The sequence below is a fragment of the Nyctibius grandis genome, chromosome 26, assembly GCF_013368605.1.
Source record: "Nyctibius grandis isolate bNycGra1 chromosome 26, bNycGra1.pri, whole genome shotgun sequence".
Lineage (NCBI taxonomy): Eukaryota > Metazoa > Chordata > Aves > Nyctibiiformes > Nyctibiidae > Nyctibius > Nyctibius grandis.
Window position 1 is genome coordinate 6,866,893 of NC_090683.1, and position 21,222 is coordinate 6,888,114.

The 21,222-nt window shown below is 62.3% G+C and overlaps 2 protein-coding genes across 2 annotated transcripts in view; both read right to left on the reverse strand.

Annotated features, from left to right (window-relative positions):
* Window positions 1–21,222, reverse strand: part of ZNF385C (zinc finger protein 385C) — a 57,796-nt gene that overhangs the window by 10,780 nt on the left and 25,794 nt on the right. The gene's annotated exons all lie outside the window — the stretch shown is intronic.
* C26H17orf113 (chromosome 26 C17orf113 homolog) lies at window positions 1,597–5,442 on the reverse strand. Its single transcript, XM_068418515.1, has 2 exons — window positions 4,874–5,442; window positions 1,597–3,589 (listed from the first exon to the last, which is right to left on the reverse strand). Exons 1-2 carry the CDS (start codon window positions 5,384–5,386, stop codon window positions 2,057–2,059), a joined length of 2,046 nt encoding a protein of 681 aa, XP_068274616.1. The 5' UTR covers window positions 5,387–5,442; the 3' UTR covers window positions 1,597–2,056.

The following is a 21,222-nucleotide window of genomic DNA, read 5'->3' on the forward strand; positions in this document are numbered from 1 at the left end:
AACACGTGCACGCCCCGCGATGCCAAGGGCTGGTGGCAGAAGAGCAGCAACACCCGGTCACAACGCGGGACCACGACTGCAGCGCCGGAGCAGCCCCGGACCAGTAACCAACAGCCTGCACCGCGCTGGATGCCCAGAGCAACCAGAGCCAGCAAACCCAGACCGCGGCGCAGCACATCGCTGGGCCCTGGGGATGGCGATGCCGCGGCTGCCCCGGCACGGTGCGGTCACTCCGGCGGTACCAGCCTCGGCCGAGCGCGGCCCCTCCACCCTGCCCAGCTCCAGCGGGAAGGAAGGACCAAGCCCCCCTGCCCAGAGGCTGCCAAGCGGCTGTGCACAACGTGCTCGGCCCTGACACCAGTTCCCAGCCTCCCTGGGAACGTGAGGACGGCGCATGTGGTGAGCACCACCCTGCTAAATCCTCCCGGTTCCAGCTTCCCGCAGCCACAGCCGCCTCCCCTACGCGCATGGTTTGGCGAGCGGCCCGCGGCAAAGCCCAGCTCGCAGGACAAGGGCACACCGAGAACCACGGACCCGACCCGCGGGACGCTCGTGGGTGAGCAGCTTTCCCCCAGACACACTTGCCATCAAACCAGCGTCTCCACCTCACGGATCAGCTGAAGGACACGCAAGCCCGTGCTGGGGCGGAGGAAGGTCCCTTTGCCAGGGGCAGGGAGGAGGAGGAGCAGCGAGCCCGAGCCCCCCACGTTGCCGCAGCACAAGTCCCAGCCAGAGGCAACCGCACAGCACCGAGGGGACCGCCAGCGTTATGGACACTGGGGTCAAATCCTGCCAGACACGGACTCTGCACCTGCGGGACGGCGTGAACTTACCCAGGGCAGGAGCAGAGCCGAATCCTGCGGGTGGACCCGGCGCTCAGGGTTAAACCGACGAGACGCTCCAGGCTCTGCACTGGCTTCACTGCAGATACAATGAGTGAGAAGGGCCCTCTCCCCGCTCCGACAGAGCTGAGAAAACACCCCTCCGATTTTGAGGCAGAGCAGCCCCGTAACCCCCGGCCACGCCATGCGGCACCGCCGCCCCGCTCGGCCCCCGCGCACGCACCCCCCGACCCCCCGCCGCGGGCTCCCGGCAGCCCCGCTCGCTCCGGGGTCAAGGGGATGCTGGAAGGGGAAAACACGAGCTGAGCAACTCGGGTCGTCCCAGAAGCAGCTGTCTCAGACGGCTCCTCCGGCTGCCGAGAGCTCGGAGCGCAACGGGGCCGTGGGGACGGGATGGCACTTGGAAAAGACCAGGAATTCGCTAGTTATTATTTTCGGACCCCTGCTTATAATTTATTCTGTCATTGCAAAAAAAGTCCTTTTAGATATCTTTGTACTTTAAACACTAGGAAAATTAAGATAGACCTTTTTAATATATATATTTATATATATATTTTTATATATATATACACATATGTACACGATGATGCATTTTAAAGTTACTATTCCCACAGTGATTACAATACCAATCTCTAAACCTCTTGCTCTTGAAATGACCATGACTCGATGCCACCTCTACCATTACTCTGTGCTGTGCGCGAGGAACACCAGGAGGACACCGCCGGGCGCTTCGGGGTCTGCCACGGAGCCGGGAAGGCGCGCTGCCTTGGCTGCATTCGTTCTCCAGGCTCCAAAACAACAAAAATCAGATATTTTTGCAGAGTATTAAGTAAAAGCTGCCAGGTATCATTGTGCAAAGGCAATGTGACGTTTGAGCTCAAGACAAGATGTGCCTTCACCTCCCTAAACCAAAATAACAACAAACCCTTGGAACAAACCTCATCGCAATCCGGGATTTCAGGTGGCCCCAAGATTTTAAATTCTGGCCAATTCCGAGGGATGTTTGGGGGATGCAGGAGGGGTGCTCGTGGCACCGGCATGGCTTTGTGAAGGATCGTGTCCTCTTCCCGGCACAGAGCAGGTCACCATCCACTGTTGGCCGCCCGGCCCCGGCGGTGACCAGGAGTGGGGAAAGGCGGCACCGAGCCAGTGCCCGGGGCTGCCCGCAGGACCCGGCCCCCTGCCCGCAGGGCTCTGGTTTTACTGGTCACCGCTCACTTCACCTGCGCCACGATGAAGCCGGACTCCCTCATGCTCTCGTAGTACTCGATGGCCAACGCAAAGTCAAACTCGCTGATGGCCGGCCCGTCGATGGCGATCTTCATGAGGTTGGAGAGCCCCTCGTCCTTTGCGCAGCGCAACCGGCCACGCTTCAGCAGCTCCCGGCCCCGGCTGATCTTCTCGGCAAGGACCGAGCCCAGCGGCAAGGCCAGTGCGATGGCCGCGAGGACGGCGAAGTCCGGGAAGAGCTCGTGCATCTCGGAGTTGCTGTAGACCAGCTTGACGCAGAGGTCCTTGAAGGAGAGCTGGCTGAGGCTGAAGACGATGCGCTTAAAGAGGGGGAAATCACTCAGGGCCCTCTCGCTCACCACCACCCGGGAGTAAGCCTGCAGGAGGAAATTCAGCTCGCTGACCCCATAGCTGCCAATGTCCTCCAAAGACTGGGGGTAGCACTTGGGGTTGAAGATGGCCGAGAAGGAGCTGATGGCCTCCAGGACTCTGCTAGGGAACCTGTCCAGCAGGTTGCCCCGCACGCTCTCCAGGTAGCTCTCCTTCAGGCGCTCAAAGTGCTTCAGGTGCACCTTGGAGCAGTTGGCCAGCTCGACACCCTTGTAGTAGAGGCGGCTCTCGCCCTCCCGGTCGTCCTGCGGGTGCTCGTTCATCTCGTTGAGGAATTCCTGGAGGTTCTGGCCGCTGGTGCTCTTCTGGGCCTGCAGGGTGGTGGCCGTGGCGGAGACGATGGGCTTCAGGATGGAGAGGTCAAAGTCCTCAATTTGGAAGAAGCGGCTGAGTTTCTGGAAGATGGGGAGGACGTCCAGGAGGATCTTGGTGAAGGCCACAAACTGGAACTTCTTGAGCTCTTCGCAGAGGCCGTGGGCCACGGGCGAGCGCTCCGCCTCGCTCTCCAGCAGCAGCACCAGCGAGGGCCACGAGGAATCGATGGCTTCCACGGCTGGGAAAATAGAAGTCCAGTGGATGGCTTTGGGGCTCCCGAGGTCTATCTCACAGAGGTCCAGGACGCTCCGCAGATCCTGCAAGCCATTGCTGTCCCCCTTGGAGCTGGAGTAGAGCCTGTATACGGCGTCCACGGTGGTCTCGTATTTCTGGAGGTACTCGATGCTGCCGATGCTCTCAGCCGGCAGCAGGGAGCTGCCGTGGGACAGGCAGCGCATCTCCGTGAGGAGCGGGCAGAGGGACGTCAGCGCAGTCCCCACCTCGCTCAGCCACTCAGCCCCCAGCGAGGCGCCGTCGGCGCTGAGCCAGGTGATCTTCATGGTGGGGATGCCGAAGGCGCGCACCACCTCGCCCACCTTGCCCGTCACCGCGGCGGCCTCCCCGGCGGGCAGCTCGAAGCTCCCCAGGAAGGTGGCGGAGGTCTGCCCGCTGCAGGGGGACACGGTGGTGGTGAACATGGCCAGGCTGCGGTGCTCCAGGACGTCCACCGTCTCGTCCACCACCAGCCCGACGAACGGCGAGGCTTTTATCCTGTGCCTGTCCTCGTTGTGCAGGACTCTGGCGATCGCTGCCTGGGCCAGGGAACGGCGGGAGGGAAAGAGAAACACGAATGAACTTCACCCGGCGCCAAGCCTGGGGAAAAGCCCTCAAGCACGTTGCACCCACAAGCACCTACACAAGCTGGAAATCACCTTCTGCTTCTCTACCACCCCGTCTCCTCCCGCTCCCACCTGCGGCCCGAGCACCGCACGAAGCTGCAGAGAGCTGGGGGGTCCCTGCCCTGAGCCCCGCGGCTTCGGCAGGACCCAGCACAGCCGCCGTCCCCGCGTCCCCCGAGCCCTGCCTGTGTCCCAGAACCTGCCGCCTCTGAACCCCGGCAATCGCTCCTGTGCGAGCCCAGCACAGGCCGGAGCAGCAGCGACGCTCCCCAGCATCCCCTCCTCCTTCACTCCATCCTCCCCACGTCAGGCAAACACCCCGGTTTGAAGGGAAAACCTCCTCGGGGTGTGTGAGTGCTGTAAGCAGCACTTCGGGCTGAGAAATCTAATTAGTGGATTTAGTGTATCTGAGGCAGAATAAGGCTCTTTAGAGATCTAAAAAGCCTGGCAAACGGCCAAGGCTCGCTAAAAAATTAATTTGATTTTAACAGGCAGAAAGCGTTTGTAAAATTAAGAGAACCCTTTCTGAACTCTCCAGCTACTTGATCTTTCTGATCACCCAGTTTAGGGCGAAAGAGGAAAATCCCCCAGTGCTCGTGTAACCGAACCCCCGAGCTGTCCCCCCCAGCAGCCTGGCAGGCGCAGGCCAGAGAGGTTCCCCTGCTCTCCCTGCCTGGATGGACACATGCGACCATGAGCCCGAGGCTCCCTCGATGGAGCCCATCGCCTGCTCCCGCTCTGTCAAACCAGGGAATGGCACCAACAAATGGCCACGTGGATGTTTAATGTGGAGGAACTGAAAATCCCAGAGAGCAGGAGCGTCGCCCGGCTCCCCGGGGGACCAGAGCATCCCCTGGCACAGCCTGGTTGGGTGGTCCGGGCTGGTGGTCCCAAGCACAGTGCGGGCACGCCCCGGTCCCACGGGACGGGGTCAGCCATCAGCAAAGGCTGACGCAGAGGCTGTCGGTGCCCCTGAGCGGGCAGCAGCCCCTGCTCTGCCCCCCTGCCTTTCACCAGGGCCACGGGATGGGAGCTCACACTCACCACTCCTGTTCACACACGCAGCACCCGAAACAAAGCGGAGCGGGCGCTGGTGGCACTCAATGGGGCGCTGGGAAGCGCGGGGCTCCCCGCCGCAGCCCGTCAGCACCCAACCGGCCCCCCGAGCGGGCGCAGCCCCCTGCCCCACGTACGCACCTGCATCTCCCTGACGCGGCCGGGCTGGTAGTACTGGCTGTGCTCGGGGGCCAGCAGCGCCTGGCACAGGTTGAACTTCTGGAAGTCGAGCAGGGAGGAGCACTTCTCGTCCGGGATCTCCTCCTTCGCCATCCAGTAGACGGTGGTGAGGACGGCCACCTTCGCCGGGTTCACCTCCACCTTGATGCGGGAGCGCAGCTCCGGGCGGGCGCGGGTCTCGAAGGCCAGCTGCTCCCGGTTCACGGCCAGCGCCTGCCGGTGCGCGCCCGAGGTGACGTGCCGCAGCAGGGCATGGCGCTGGAAGTTGTCCGTGCCCACGGTAAAGGCGTTCTCCGCTTTACCGTGCTTGTTCTTCACCAGCGCCTGCCGACACTCTATGCAAAACATGAGTTTCCTCTCATAGTCAAACTCCAGCCAGGTAAACTCTTCCTTCCAGTGCTCATTGAAATAGCGCTTACACTTTTTATTGGAATTGGAAGTTTCCCCAGCTGGCTTTTTCCCCGGAGGCACCATATTGCTGCGGCTGGGAAACCAAACACTACGGCTGAACCGAACCGTGCCTTGGAGGAGCAGCCTTTACACTTAACTTAGTAAGAAGGTCTATTACCACTCTCCTGGTCCGACTGGAGATGAAAGAGACACAAGGGAAAGGGATTAGGGCCCCGCAGACCTCACCCTGTGCTCACCGCTCAGCCTCGGCGGCGCTCGGGGCCGGCAGGGCTGGGGGACAGAAACACGTGCGGGGGCTGCACGCACACGTCTGTGTTTCCATTCCTCCCTTGCTTGTCTCTACCCCAGGAAATCACCAAAGCCACGTCCTGTGGCACGGGGCCGTGCCCTGCGCGGTCAGCGTCCCGGCCCAGCACCCCTCCCGGGGGGCTGATGCCCAGGACCAGCCCCAGCCAGGGCTCCCACATGGCCCCCGGACCCTGCGGCTGCACAGCAGCCGGGCACCGTTAATTATGGGACCGCGCCGGACTCGCCGCGTGAGAGCCAAAGCCCCGGCCCGTCCTGCTGAGCGTTTCCTCTGCGATTGCCAGCACCCCTCAGACGTTGCCAGGGCTGGGACCGCGCCGGTGCCCCTGCCGTGCCCTGGCAGGGCTCGGGGCTCATCCCCAGTGCAGGAGGAGGTGCCCGCAGCAGGGACAGGTCTGCCCTCTGCGACAGCCTCACGTGCCCCGCGTGCCCCGCACTCGCCTCCCCGATCCCCACACCGGGCAGGCGCCGAGCTCAGCGTGCCCCGGCTGACACCAGGAGGGGGTTTCCTCTGTTCCCTCCCTGTCACCGACCCCATTCGCTCCCAGACCCGTCCCCACCGACACGCAGCCCCCGGCACTCGCTCCAGCAAAACACGCTACCTTGGAAAGGGGAAAAGAAGCAGCAGTTGGTGTGTGGGGCGCCCGGGATGGAGCAGGGCACCGCGGCACCGCGTCCTGCCACGCACCCTTCGCTGTCACCACATGTGCCGCTCCCCGGCCACTGCTGGCCACGGGGGAAAGCCACGCTGCGGACCCTCGGGGACCCGGCAGCACGTGGGGGGAGCGGGGGTGACACTACTGTACCCCCCCAGCCTGCTGCTCCCCCCAGCCAGGGCAAGAGCCCCGTCCACGGCGGGGTCTGGGCAGGATCAGGATTCACTTGCGAGGGGACAAGCCGCTGCTCGCGCCTGGGGGCATCAGTCCTGGCTGCCGGTCACCCAACGGAGCCGAGCAGCCCCCGACCCCAGCGCCCAGCCCTGCACCCACCCTCCCCCTACATACGTACCATTTAAAGGCTGCCATAAGCTTGGGGGTGAGGGGGCTCGCACCCTTCCCAGATTTGGGGTTTTAAATAAGAAAAAAAAAATAATATCTAATTAAAAAACCAAACCCAGTCAAACAATGCAAAGCCACAAAAAAAAAAAACCCCAAACCAGAAGGGCTCGGCAGGGAGCAGCGCGCCCCCCGCCCCGCTCAGCGCGTGGGGCCCGGCGCCCCACGGCCCCCCACGGCCCCCAGCGCGGCGGCTGCGGGAACAAAGCCTGCGGCTGCCCGAGCTCACGGGGCCGTGGGTGCAGCCATCTTGCTGCGAGGACTGTCTGGCTCCGCGGATGCTCCCGGCAGCCAACGGCGGCAGTGGCCACTAGCGGTGGCCAGGGACCGGGAAGGCCGTGTGGCCATTGGCCTGGCCACGGGGATGGTGGACGCGGTGGCTGGGCGATGGGCTCCAGTCCCTGGGGAAGGGGAGCACACGGAGCTGCACCCCGTGCCCGCTGCTCCCCCACCGGGACGCCCTCCCCGAGATGCACGGCGGGCAAAGGCGATGGGCACCGGGTGCCCGGCTCGCGGCCCCCCGGGACCCCCACCCCGCGTCCCTCGGCCAAGGGCTGAGCACACGCAGCAGGATGGGCTGCAAAGGCGTTTCCACCCAGCCCGGACGGGTGTCCCCGGGCGCAGGCAGAGGCAGGCGAAGCCGCTCTCCAGCCCTGCCCACGGGCACCAAGATGCTCCAAAACCCAGGTCCGAGCGCCTGAGCCAATGCTGCAGTGGGACTCGGACCACACTGCGGCTCAAACTCCCTTTAGCTGTGCTCCTGGTCTGTTGGGACGGGCACTGGCACCCACGCTGGGCACCCACCCCCTCCTGCTGGGGCTCTTAACGAGCACAGGGGCTCTGCTCATATCGAAAAAACTTCTTGTAGCATTAAACGCAGGTGAAATTCAGAGCCCCCCAACTTCTTCCAAAAATAGGATTTTACACCAACTTTGCTTTCCCCCAAACAAGGTTCCCGAGGACACTGAAATCCCAAAGAGCACCAGTGCCCCGGGGAGCCCCCGAAGGGAACTGCCCGCCTGTTCCCCGGCCCCCAGCACGGACACGGTGCCGGAGGATGCTCCCGGCCCCGACTCGCGGCCCCCCGGTATGTGCCTGGATTAGGGCTGCATTGTACCTGGCTCCGGCTGGCTCCACACCCCGAGGGGACGGCGGCCCCCGGCCCCCCAGTGAAGTCCTCTCTCCAGGCTCCTCCACATGTCCCGGGGCAAGAGGCTCCTCCTGCGCTGGGGACATTCCTGCCGGGCCACCACAGCCCAGGGTTAACGCTGACAGGAGCTGGGTGAAACCAGAGACGGGGCTCCCGGGGTGAAAATATGCACTATTGATTCTTGTGCTAATGCAAGCCAGCAAAGAGCCTGAGCCTTTTTAATCAGTTTTCAGGCAGGAGGCTGCGCATCCCCTGGTTCAGCTCCGGAGCAGGATGGCAAAGGTCAGTGGTCCCGGCAGCCCCTCGGGCAGAGGCTGACCCAGTTTCCCACGGCCCCACACTGGGATCCACCGGCCAGACCGGGGGACTCTGTCCAGGAACACACTTGGTGTCCCCCCAGTTCCCCAAGGGAGCAGCTGGGTCCGATCCCACCCGCTGCTCCTGCCCCAGCACCAGCACCCAATGCAGGCACAGAGGGATGGGGAGCACCAAGGAAAATGGCTGGATTTGTCAAAGCCCTCACTGCCCATCCTCCCCTCCACACTCTTCTAGTTGCCTTTTTTTTCCCCTTTCCTTTTCTCCATAAATTCACATTTCTGTTGGCAGCCTCCAGCTTTACCGCGGATCCTGGGCAGCGTTTGCAGGATGTCGCTGACCCTGACGAGACCCTGCAGGACGGCAGTGTCCTTCCTAGAGGAACCGAAATGGAAACACTTCTGTTTACTCCCAAGCAGCAGCAGCCGCCCTGGTCTGATTCGATCATCGCTATTTTTCCCCGCCGTGACATGCCTAGAGAGCGCGGCGGGCAGGTGCCCCGTCTGCCCGAGCACATTCATCATCCCCGTGGCACGAGCGCAGCCGCTGCCCCGTGAGCCACAGTTTCCATTTCAGCCCCTTCGATGGCCAAACCGAGCCCGAGGCGGCAGCTCCCGGCTGGGGATGCTGAGGGGCCCGACCCTGCCCGCACGTCAGTCCCACAGCCAGGAGCTGGGTATCCCCGAGGGGGTCTGGGGGAGGGCAGGCGCACGCTGCCCTGCGGGTCCCTGCTCCCCCTGCGCCCACAGCCCCATCTGCAACGAGCCCCAAAACAAACCGGGGGCCGGGAGCAGCGGGGGCACGTACGGGGGGATGCACGGAAACTGCCCCAGCCCCGCCGCCGCCGCAGCATCCCTCGCACCCGGAGGTGGTGACAGTCCCGTTTAATCTCGCTGTGCGCGGCGGGGGAAGGCAGGCGGCGAGGAGCCGCTGCCGTGTGCGGGAGGGAGCCGTCCTTCTGCGAGGGAGACAGAGCCCAGCACCGTGTCAGCTCAGGCAAATCAAATATACCCCTGCAGCCCCCCGGGGCCGCTGCCTGGCCAGGCTGGTCCCGCGGGATCTGCTGTTCCGCAGCATCGCAGCAAGGAGAGCGGGGGGGGTCCTGGGGGAGCGGGTACCCCGGCCCAGGGAAGGGGATGAGGCACACGCTGGGGGACCCCAGTACGTCCCTGCCGTGTCCCAGCTCTCCCGCAGGCACAGGGGCTCTGGCGTGGGCAGCTCAGGTCCCTGCAGAGGGGCCTGGGTGGGCAGTGGGCCATGGAGAGGGGACCATGGGCTGCTGCTGGAGAAGGAACCCCCCCAAAGCAGCTGACACAGAGACCCCCCGCTCCCTCAGCCACCACCAGCTCGCAGGAGGCGGCCTCGCGCCTCCTTCCCCTGCACAGCCTCGTCACAACCTTTTGCTGCATGACTTGAGCTGGCAGGGAACGAGCCCTGAAATAAGCTCGGCTGACGTCCCTGCAAGCTCCCGGGCATGACCACAAACAGGATTAGTCTGGGCTGGGGAGGGGGGCAGTGCCCAGCTCTCCCCGCCAGTGACCCCAGCTCCGGGCTAACGCTCCCCCGACCGGAGCCGGGGCCAGTTCTCTCTCCGCGATGCAGCAGCCGACAAGGGCAAAGCAGAGGCAGGGACAAGGTGATCCCAGCCTGGGCTCCCTCCCGGGTGATGCACCTGCTCCACGAACGGCAGCTCGGCGGCACCCACTGCCTGGGAGCTGCGCAACCAACACAATAAACAACCTCGGAGGAGCAAAACCAGACACAGGACCAAGCCTCTGCTCCCCGCCGTGCCCACAAGCATGACCAAGGACGGAGCCCACAGCCCGTCGCGTTTTAATTCCCCAACTCTCCCCATCTGTGAGCCAATGATCTGTCAGTGAGCACGGAGCGATGCCCCCGTTCAGAGCCCCCATCCTGGTACCGAGGGGCTCGGGAAGGAGCCCCAGATTAGTCCAGCCTTTGTTCTGGGCATCCTTCACAGCAGGAAAACTACAGCCGAGTCCGATTCGTCACGGCCAGGGAGCGACTGACAGAAATGAAAAGGGAAAAAAAAGACACTCAGATTGCTGCTTTCTCACCGTTGCAGTGAAATAACCAATTTAGAACAAATTAAGGGGCTCCCGTCCCTACCAGCCTCCTGAATTGCCTCTGAGCCAACGCACATTCCTCATCAGCAGCGCAAATTAATGAATTCTGTTATTGAAGCCCCCGAGGGCAGGCGCCTGCCTCGCACACCGGGGCCGGGCTGGCCCTTCCCGGGGCACCCAGCACAGGGGACAGAGGGGCTCAGCGGGGATAAGCGACACGGCCGGGGCCATGCGGCGGGTTGGTGGCAGAGCCAGGCCCCGGCCGGTGCTAGTCCCCTCTCAGCGGTGCTGTCCCAATCTCAGACCACCGCGGCGAGGCCAAAGCACCGCACGTGACAGCGTCACGGCTGTCCTTGATGTCCCCAGCAGCGAAACCACGTGGGCTTCAGCCAGTCCCTCCTGGCTTTGCCCCCCCCTCACTTGCAGGGGTCCCACCAGCTCAGACTTCAGGGGTGCAAATTCCAGGGAGCAGAAAAGACTTTCAAACCCCGATCCATTTTCATACACCCCCCAAGCTTTAGAAAGACCCGAGTCCTTTGCCTCCCCCTCGCCACGTTGCTTCCCGGGAGCCCCGAGCACGGTGCCCGGTGCCCGCCGTGCTTGTCCTGGCAGCTGCAGAAGTGCACAACACCCCACCACGGCTGCCCCGGGGCCAGGCTGGTCATGCCCAGGGTTTGGAAGCAGACACATATCTGTCATTATTTTTTAATTAGATTTTTATTTCCTACCGCTAGTATTTCACTGTAATTTCCGCCACTCCTACCCAGGCCGTGCTAATATGATCACTTCGGAGAAGAGTGGGAACAGCCAGCCTACTCCTCCTAACACCACGCTCAGAAAAGAGAAAAACAAATAACCTGTTAAATACCGGGCCCCTGCAGTCACTGCGGGTTTAAGGGCATCGTGCGGGTGCTTGAACGACAATCAAAGCCCCGGTGCCGGCAGCCGGGAGCATCATCCCTCCAGAAAAGCTCATGTTTGCTCACAGTACCCGTTAGCAGCTCGTTACTCCACCAAGGTGAGGCAGAATTAAAAACGGTCTAAAAAAAATGTTTGAATTACACCCGCGGCTTGATGCTGGAAATGCAGCGATATTTTCTAGCCCACATCATCCTGGAGGTCAAGATTAGATGACAGTTTGGTCTAAAAATACTCTGCAGGGGAGGCTGAGGCTGTCGGAGGAGCTCAGAGCCCCCAGTGCCTCCCCCAGCGTCGCTCGAGGTTGAAACCAGGGGACAGATGTTTTCCCCAGGACATTTCAGAGCAATAACAACAACTGCTGCATTTACAGGGAAACTCACCCAAAACGACCTCAGGGAAAGCACAGTCCCACCATCTGATGAAGGAGCCCCAAAGCCAGACCCAGCGTTTGGGGACAGAAAGGTGCCCAGCTCCCTTCTCCGTTAACCCCGACAGCGACGGGAAGGATGGGAAACCTCATTAAGCAGCCAATTAACAACAGCAAACTGCCAGCAGCACCAGGACCCACGCGTGGTCCCACGCTGCAGCATGGGAGCAAAGGCTTCGGGTGACTCCGAGTTCCCACTTTTTTTGCAGAGGTGTTTAGAGCACGGGGAGGGGGAACGTTTACCATCGCAGGGAGCAGCCGCCCCACAACCACCACAAACACCACGTTTGCATCCACCACGTTTCTCTACCCAGAGCACCATGGTCCCGCATCCACCCCGGCCCCGGCACAGAGATTGCCAGCGAACCGCCAGCACCACACTGGGCAGCACAGGTCCAAAACTGAAGCTTTAGCAGCTTTACAACATTTCCTACACATTTGGGACCACAAGGCTAACAGCAAACTTTGGGGTTTGTTTGTTTCTTTTGTTAAACCTGACAAATACTCCAGACAAACATCCCCAGCAGCATTACGCTGTTCCAGAGGTACAGGGAAAGAGCTCGCGGAGAAAAAACTGTTTCAAACTATTAGAAAAATAAACGTGATCCCGAGGAGACAAGCGCCGAGAGAGGCTGCGGTTACACCAGCGCCAGCGCCTCGGAGGAGCCGGGGCCGACGGGCCCGTTCGGTAACGCCCGCGGTGCCCCGGCCTGGCCGCCCTCCCGCAGCCGCATGCACCGACAAGCACACGCCTGCGATGCCACAGGAAAACACACACACGTAGGCATGTCGGCACTCACACGCTCACATGTATGTGCATGCTGAACACGTGTGTACACGCATGGAGAGAACCAGCGCCGCAGCCCGCGGGGACCCGCCGGAGCCCATCGCTGCCCAGCGCAGGGGCCACGCTCCGGCCCCAGCAGCCTCCCAGAAAGTGGGTAATGCCCATAATAACCAAACCCCCGAAATTTCCAGCCCTGGATCCGCACGTGGAACGGCTCCGAGAGCAGCTCCGCGCCCCGAGCCCGAGAGCCAAACCCGCAGCATCCCCCGGCCAGCACCCCCCGGGCCAGCACCCCCCGGCCCGTCGCTGCCCCCAGCCTCATTTCACACGAAAAGCATCAAACCCCCGGTCGCGGGGGCAGCAGCAGCCGGAGCTGACCCCCAAACGCAGAGCAAGGGCAAAATAAAGCCGTGTCAGCGCCCGACCTGCCGCTGCCTCTTTTTGCAGCCCTGGGAAAAATCAATAAGATGCGGCGAATCCAACCCAGCTTCAACCCCGTAAGTAACGAGGAGCCGCGGGCGGGAGCCGGGGCAAGCGGGTGCGTGCGGGAGCGCTCCGGGGTGCGGGGCTCGGCTGGGGCAAACACAAAGCGCAGCTCTTTAAAGGGGGTTTGGGGCAGGACGGCAGCGGGGAGCGGTAACGAGCCGATCAGCTTAGAGAGAAAATCTAATGAGGGCAATTTAGCCCTGATGGGAGCAGGGTGGGGATCCCGCAGGTGAATCGATACCGGCGTTTAGTGCCGAGGCTGGTACCAGCCCCTCGCTCCCGAGCCCGGACTCTCTAAGCACCGCGTATTGCTCGAGCTCTGTGCTGGCAGTAAATAATCCACCTCCATTTTTCACTCTTAACTCTGTGGTCAAAATTGCGAAGAGAAGAAAAGGCACCTCCCTCCCCACAACCTCCGCAGAGCTACTCAGAAAATAAGAAACAATTAAATATATTTTTTTCTTTAAAGAACAGCTCGTACCTTGATTTATTTCAATTTTCTCAAGCTCAAGCAACTCGGCAAAAGCCGTCTGCCCGCAGGAACGCCTGGATGGGGTCCGGGCAGGCAGGACGAGCCCCGGGACAGCAGCGGGCGAGCGCCCCTGCCCATGCCCCCCGCCGGACCCCCCGCCCCGGGCCGTGCGCCCCAGGCTCTGGGTAACGCAGCGCTCCCGGTAACCCCCCCCCGCGCCCAGCCGGCTCCGCGAACGGCCCCTCCGCGGGGCAGGGGGCGCGGGGGGCGGCGGGGCTCGGCATCCCCCGGCCGGCTGCTCCCGCGGGGGGAAAGTCGCGTCTCACCCACCTAGAAGCATTTTGGCTCCGGCTGCCTCGCCCCGGCGCTGCTGGTGCTGCCGCTCGCCCGGACGGGCTGCGGGAGGAGGGCGGGGAGGGAGGCGGGGACCCCCGCAGCCCCCCCCCCCGAGCAGCTCCGGGCACCGAGGGGTGCGAGCCCCGAGCCCCCGCCTCGGCCCGGCCAGGAGAAGCAGCCGGGGGGGCCGGGGTTAACCTGGCAAGGGGTGGGAGGGCGAGGGGGGGACCCGCACCCCCCAGCCCCGCACAAGAGCGGGGGCTGCCACAGCACAGACACCTGGAGCGGGGAGGGGGGAGCCCACAACCAGCTTCATCTGCACCCCCAGGATCTCTCTCCTTGTGCCCAGGACCCCCTCTCTAAGGGAGCTGTTTTGGGGTGCCCGTGGTCAGGCAGGCACCCACGACGGTGCCCCTGTGCTGGGTCTCCACCGCGGGGTTTGCTCAGGGAGGGGGGACAGCCACGGCAGCCACCCACCCTGACCCCCTCCAGGAAAGGCTCCCCGAAATCCCCCCGTGGGCAGGGTCGCACGCACGCGCTGGCAGGATGGAGGCTCAGCCCCCACCCCTCTGAGCTGCCTGAGCCTCGGGGGGCTGGGAAGCCGAGCACGTCCCACACACCAGCACGTCCCTCGGCTTTCGGGGTTCACAATCGAGACACCCACGCTTGCCCGAGAGCAGCAGCAGGAACTTAACCCTTTTTCCACTATCCATATGAGAGAGCTCTGAACCTCGCAGCCAGCCCCACAGCACCCATCGGGTGCGCAGGCGGTGGGGCCCCATGGGGAGAGAGGCAGCAGGGGCTGCGCTGCCTGGCAGCCACATGTCCCTGCTTGGTGGCCACATATCCCTGCCCGGCTCAGCCCCGGTCCCGAGTGCTGGAAAGGCGCAGGGTCCGATGCAGCCACGGCATCACCTCGCAGGGTGACACGGGCAGCCTGCCCCAGACCCCGGGATGGGGTTTTGCACAAGCCCTGGAGCCCAGGGTTCACTGCCCTCCTCATCGCTTTTGTTAGCAAAGGCTGGAGCAGTTGGACACCCTGACGGCAGCACCTTCTCTGTGCTGAATTTTGGCCTCTCGAGCTTCCCGGGGGGGGGTTCATGACTTGATTGCATGGTGCCTCTTAAAGAGGAAAATGATCAAAAACCTGCTTGTGAAAAGAGGAAACAATCGTCTCTCCCCCGACAGGGAGACAAGAACAGGGAGGGATTTAAATACTTCCCTCAAGTCAAACAATTCAAAGGGTCGGGCAGGGACCCCTCTCCTTCAGCCACGAGCAGAGCAGAGACAAAGATGTAAACCAGGAGATGCCAAATTCCCTTCCCAGGCGCTGCAGCCGGACCAGGCACTTTTGGGGTAAATTCTAGTGTTTTGGTGCTCTGAAGAGCACCCAAAGCCGTCAGGGCCCCCCTGCGCGCTGCTGCCAGACCAGGGCATCCCAGAGGTCCTTCTCCAACACCCACCCAGGCTCAGCTGGCACCAGGGCAGTGCCGGCAAAGCCCCAGGCAGGGCCGATGCACCAGGCACACGCGCCCCCCGCGCAGGGGATCGCTTTGGGGTCGTTAGCAGCAGCAGTAAGTTTAGCCCCAGCACTCGCTAATCTGGGATTGACAGCTGGGCCCGCGCCGCCTGTTACCAGCCTCCCAGCAGGCTATTTAAACCCGATATTAATTTGTTTAATGTCATCAGCAGTTTGGTGTTACTGCAAGCGAGCCTCAAGCAGAGCACGGAGGTGTAAAGACCAGGAGGAGCCAGGGGCTGACAACCCTCCGGGGCTGTTCTCCTTTCCCCTGGGATGACCACAAGCCACGGGCAAGTTTGGCATCTCCCAATTTCCAGCCCTGCTGGCAAGGACCGATGTACAGCCCTGGACCCCCACACCATCCTCACCCCAGCCCCGAGCAGCCCCAGTTGTGCACAGCAATTCCACCGATAAATAATCTTGAGTCGAGCTGGCGTGACGTGGAGGGGTGGGAGAGAGGAACGGCAGCGTGGGCCGGGGTGTTTTATGGCCGAGCCTGTGAGGCCAGCTGGAGCAGGGGCTAATTGCAGGTGCTGATTACAGAGCCCTGCCATTAACGCCTCCCGCCCTCCCCTGCCCATCACTGGAATTTCTCAGCGCCGCGGCGTGGGTCCGGCCCGTGCATAACTTGCTATATTTGTCCGTGGACCCCAGCACTGGCCCAGGGCAGCAGCACAAACCCTCCCACCGGGCCCGTGCCCGCATCACCCTCCCGAGGGCATCGCCAGCCGCCCCACACCCCCAGAGCAGAGCCCGCGGCCGCCTCTTCCCACAACGTTCTCCGAGCATCTTCACCGGAGCCTGCGGCTGCGAAGGGCGCCCGGGGGCCACAACAACCGGCTCTACCATCCCCGCATAACACCGTGGGAGGCACTAAAAACAAAACCCAAAGCCCACGGGCATCGTTGCGCCAGGTGCTGCACACCCCGCCACGGTCACGTTGCCAACCACACGCGGGGCCCCGCCGGCGCAGCGTCAGGGGAGCGCGGGGACGAGCCCCGAGGTTTCTGTGCGAGGAGGCGAGGCTGCCTGCCCCGGCACGGCCGCGGCCCCCCGCAGCCCTCAGCCCCAGCTCATGGCGCACGCCCCGGGAGAGGCAAGTCCCGAACACGCAGTCAGAGGGGGAGCGCTCGCCTACGCCCGCCCAAGAGCCGGGCTTGCTCGGGCAAGTCTGCCCAAGCCGTGCCTGCAGCCCCGGCGGCAGCGGCTCGGAGGGAACGGGAGGGCAGGGAGGGGGGAGGCTGCTCGGGAAGCAGAACGGGTCCAGCTGTGACATCGGGCTCGGTTTGGGCACAGGCTGCCCCTAATGCCACCGATTCCCCGGGCTCTTTGTGAGGACAGACTCCAGGAACCACAACAGAGCGATTACCCTGAAACCTACTGAGGGCACGTGTTAAACGCCTCGCTGGCCGAGAGACGACCAGGACTGGCTCTGCCCAGCCTTAGACTCCAAAGGCAGCCTGGCAAATAGCGACCAGAATTGGGCAATGAATGCGTCAATAAATGAGAAGGGAGAGAGAGGGATAAAAACCAGCAGGAAGCCCCCCCCCCCGCCCAGGTCTACCGAGCCTTCCAGAGCCTTCCCGGCTGACTTTGTTCACCGAGGATTTAGGGTATAATTTGGGGGTGAAAGATGCCAGATAGGATCAGGGCCGATACACCTGGAGGACGTGTATCGGTTTTCCTCTGCTCTGTAACTTGAGGCCCCTCAGAAGCAGGAGGCTCAGGCGTGGAGCAGCCGTTCATCCCCGCCGGGCCAGGAAGGCGGGCGCTGACCTTTCCTGCTCCCGCGCTCGCTCAGGATTAAGATAACACATTTGAAGGGCTGAATCCTGCCCCTGGGGGGTTCCCACACAAAGAGGATGGGGTTTGCGGCCCCCCGCAGCCCCCTCCCCGATAAACAGGGACCTGGTCAAACCGCGGAGCCCCCAGGCAGGTGCCCACCCCGAGCGGATCAAGGAATCCTGATTTTTTAATTAAGCCTTCCTGCAGATTTCTGCTTTTATGCATCTAAAAACAGCGAAGTAAAGCAGGGAGGTAACGACGCACGTGCCTGTGTGGAGGGGTGACCCTGGTGCTGGCTGGCTGTCCCCAGGGACGGGGGACGCAGGAGGCTGCGGCGGGGGGAGCTGGGGTTTAACCTCGATTTTCCCCAGGAAGGGAAGGTCTGCTCTCGTCTGTTGCTAAGAACCACGGTAACAGCCAAGCGCCTCGGCTTTTCTTCTCTGTGCTGCTTTAATCTCCCCAGTCTCAGGAGCGGAGAACAATATTGCCCTTTCATTAATCCCAGCTCCCGTGCAAAGCCTCAGCCTTAAACCGGGATGGAAACGGCTCCATTAAGGGCCTTTTTGCTGCAGGGCAAGGCGTTAAAACATTATTTTCCCCCCATTTGAGTAAGGATCCACCTCAAAAAAGCAGCTTAAAATTGCTTAAATATGTATTCTCAGAATTCTCACCCTTTAACAACGAGGCCACAGTAACTGCTGCGTGGGGGTCACCGCGGAGGACGGCCACTGCGTCCCCCGGGCTGGGGATGTTCAACAGGGGCTGCCCCATCCATCGTCCCCCTCCATGGGGACGGGGCCCCGGCGTGCCCCAGCCTGGACAACCACGAGGAGCCCAAGGAGAAGGAGAAGCAGCTGCTCGGACATGGGAACGGCCGTGGGAGAAGACCCAGGGCTGCCGCCTCCGGTGTTAATCATCCTGCACAGGGAGATGTCTAATTACGAAGGCATCCAGGACAGGTCTGCAAATAGGGTGGGGAAACTGGATGACCTAAAAATATTTAATTATCAGGGAAAGGGATGGAAATTACACCTGAAAGTAGTTTCAGAGAGAGTGTAACATTTTCTATATAACAGGAGGGCCCTCCTAGAAGAAACAGGGCAGAGGGTTTAATCTGCAACCACTCTTCAGTGCATGAAGAAACCCTTCCCGCACCACGGAGCCTGGGGCACACGCACAGATCACAGACCCAGGGCTTTATCTGCCATCCTGAGCTGGCCCAGCGCTGCCAGGAAGGACGCCTGGAGCCCACCCAGGCACGAAGGCGCCCGGGGCTGCCAGCACGGAGCCCACCTGGCACCTGACCTCTGATAACCAGCACCAACAGCAGCACAACAGCTTGGAAACATCTGGAAGAGGTTTTGGGACATGAGCGGTACCAACCGGCAGCAGCTTGCGGAGCCACAGGGAAACCCACGCCACCCGAGAGCCACCGTTAGCCCCGGGGCTGTGACCCCGCAGCCAGCCCCGCAGCACATCCAGCGCCACGGCACAGAGCACGCCGAGCCCTGCTGACACGGCGATGGCAAAATAAATGAAACCATTACTCATGAATCTATGGCTGTAGGAAATACCAGAGGTGAACCGGAGCAGCATCGCGTGCGGGCTTTCAAAAAGCAGCAACAGCTCGGAGGCAAGAAAAGGAAGGAGACCTAATTTAAGTGACCCTGCAGTTAGAGGCAGCCTCGCTCCGACAGACTCCGACCGCCTCTGGTGTGCTGACAGCCGAGGGGTGGCTGCAGCCCCGGGAGGAGCTGCGGGGTAACGGCCACCGGTCCTTGTGCTGGAGGGAAACTCGGCCGGGCAGGAGCGCACGCTGGTCACCCACGGCCACCCCACCCGGGCTCTGCACCCATCTGTCCTCAGCAGCATCAGCTGCCCCACGGCAGCGCCAGGGCACGGCGCGAGGGCAGGACCCCCGCAGAGGCGTGGGGCAGCGATGCCCGGCCGTGGGGCGGGTCCCCTGCATGGCCACAGAGCACCATGAACCCCGGTCCTGGCTCGGAGCGGCACTGCCCGGCCTTACAGGGCCACAACGCGGGCACAGGTGCCGTGGCCAGGCTGGGGGGGCCGAGCACCCCGGCCTCGGTTCAGCCCCTGGCACAAACCCAGCCCCCAGTGCTCGGGCTTTCCCCACTTCCAAAATGGCCAGAATCGGGTTTTCTCCCTCTGCACAACCGCAACACCGGGGGGTTATGAAAAGGAGTGACCACTCTGGGAAAGATGGCATAAAACATGACGAGGGAAGATCATCCCTTCATAGAAAATTTTATATTGCTTACGACTGACTGTCTGTGAGCATAAACCAGTTTAACCAGCCGACCCTAAATCACAGTGACAGCTTTACACTACCCACAAAGCTCTGCTTGTGCTTATCCAGCTCCGTCCTACCCCCCTCCCCTCCCCATTTGCCTTTTTTTCAAACGCTCGCTTCCCCCTTGCCTCTGGGCGAGCAGCACACGCGTGTGCACGGGTGAGCAGCACATGCGTGTGCACATGCGTGCCGAGGCGCAGCGGGCACTGAGAGGGGCCCTGGGCTGGAGGCCGGGAGGGACGAGCTGTGTTCCCAGCCTCACTGGTCACAGAGACCCAGACGAGTCACTTTGCCATCGCTGTCACCCCACCCCGGTCCCCCCCATCCGTTCAGCCCCGGTGCTCTTTGGGGCAGCGCAGCCCCGTGCGACCTGTTTGATCCCTCACCCCTGATCCCCCAGCGCGGGAGCAGGAGGGAGGGGGATGCTTCACCTCCTCCTGTGCTGGAGCGGGACAGCAGCTGCCCCTGATCCCGGGAACCGCAAAGCCCCTTCTGCAGTCACGTCCCACAGGGCCACCAGGGTCCCGCGTGTCCTCACCGCGAGAACCAGGAGCTGCCTGACCCTGGAGCAGCCCCAGCACCGCGTCCCCTTCCCGGGGGTCCTGGCCCCCCTCCCAGAGCTGCTGCTGAACCCTCCCCGGGAAAGGCCCCACCAGGCTCGGGGCTCTCGGTGCTCCCTGAGGATGGGGCTCAGCGGCCGCCAGCGAGCCCAGACACCCTCACGCTTCGCTGCCGCTTATTACCATTTTTTCCCCACTTGAGATAAATCCCCGGCTTTCCTCTTCCAGACCTGCTGAGCTGGTGCCACATGGGAAACCGTGAAATATTCCATGGCTGCGCGTTCCCCGTTGCTCTTAATCCACTTCTAATTAAGATCACGTGCGACGCGTCCCTGAGCTAAGTGGCCATAAAATGGTATTGTTGCAACTTGATAGCAAACCAAATGGAAGAAAATTACAGCGAAATCCAAGATTAAGGATAACTGGCTCACAAAATACAGTGCTTAAAAATAACACGAGGCAATTTCCTCCTGATTTGGGGAAAAACTGCCAGCAGCATCCTCTGTGCACAGCACGGCTCCGCGGGCAGCGCAGCGCAGCAGTGCCCGGTGCGGAGGACAGCCCTGCCAGGCTGCTGCCGCTCCCCTCACCGCAGCACGAAAAATTTGGCTGGCACATTATCAGAGGAGGACTCGGCCGAGCACAGGACCAGGTGTTCGGACCAAAGCTCTCCTCTCCCCCATGATGCCCCATCCTCATCCTCGGCGGGTGAGTCCAGCCCACACCCTCCCCCTGAGAAGCGCCTGGTGAAGGTCGGAGCCGTTTCATGTTCAGGGGACAATGTGGGGGCTGGCATGGGGCCACAAGACCATCTCCAATAGTTGTGGGCAGCCAGCAGATGTGGCCGAGGTCTCCCCTTCAAAATGACTCCATCCCTTCCACCCCGACATCTGCACCCTCTGCCCTGACACCTCTCGCCCCCTCGGACACGGGCCCAGTTCCCATGAGAGCCCCCATTTCCCACTGGGAAGCCGCAGCGTGCTCCGCTCCCCCCAAACACCCCCGGGCTCGCCGACCCCCACGGCCCAGGCACCAGGCTGCCAGCCCACCCGAGGGTTATACTGATATATATCACCTTAGGTCATTATCTTTTGGCTTGAACTCTATATTTTTTCCTTTTCAAGGCAAACCCCTCCCGCAGACGCAGCCGGAGCAGCCGCCCCAGCCCGTGAGCCCCCTCCCTCCGCCGCAGACCCAGCGATGCTGAAGCTGTCACACCGATTTCTCTGCTCATCTCAAGCCTCCCTGCTCAGCAAACACGCACAGACATTTCAGCGGCTGATTGGGGGAACCGGGATCTCCCCCTTTGCGAGGAGCCGTTCGCGCAGGGCTGCTGCGTGGGTGGGGACGGCGGCGCGGGGACCCCCAGTGCGAGC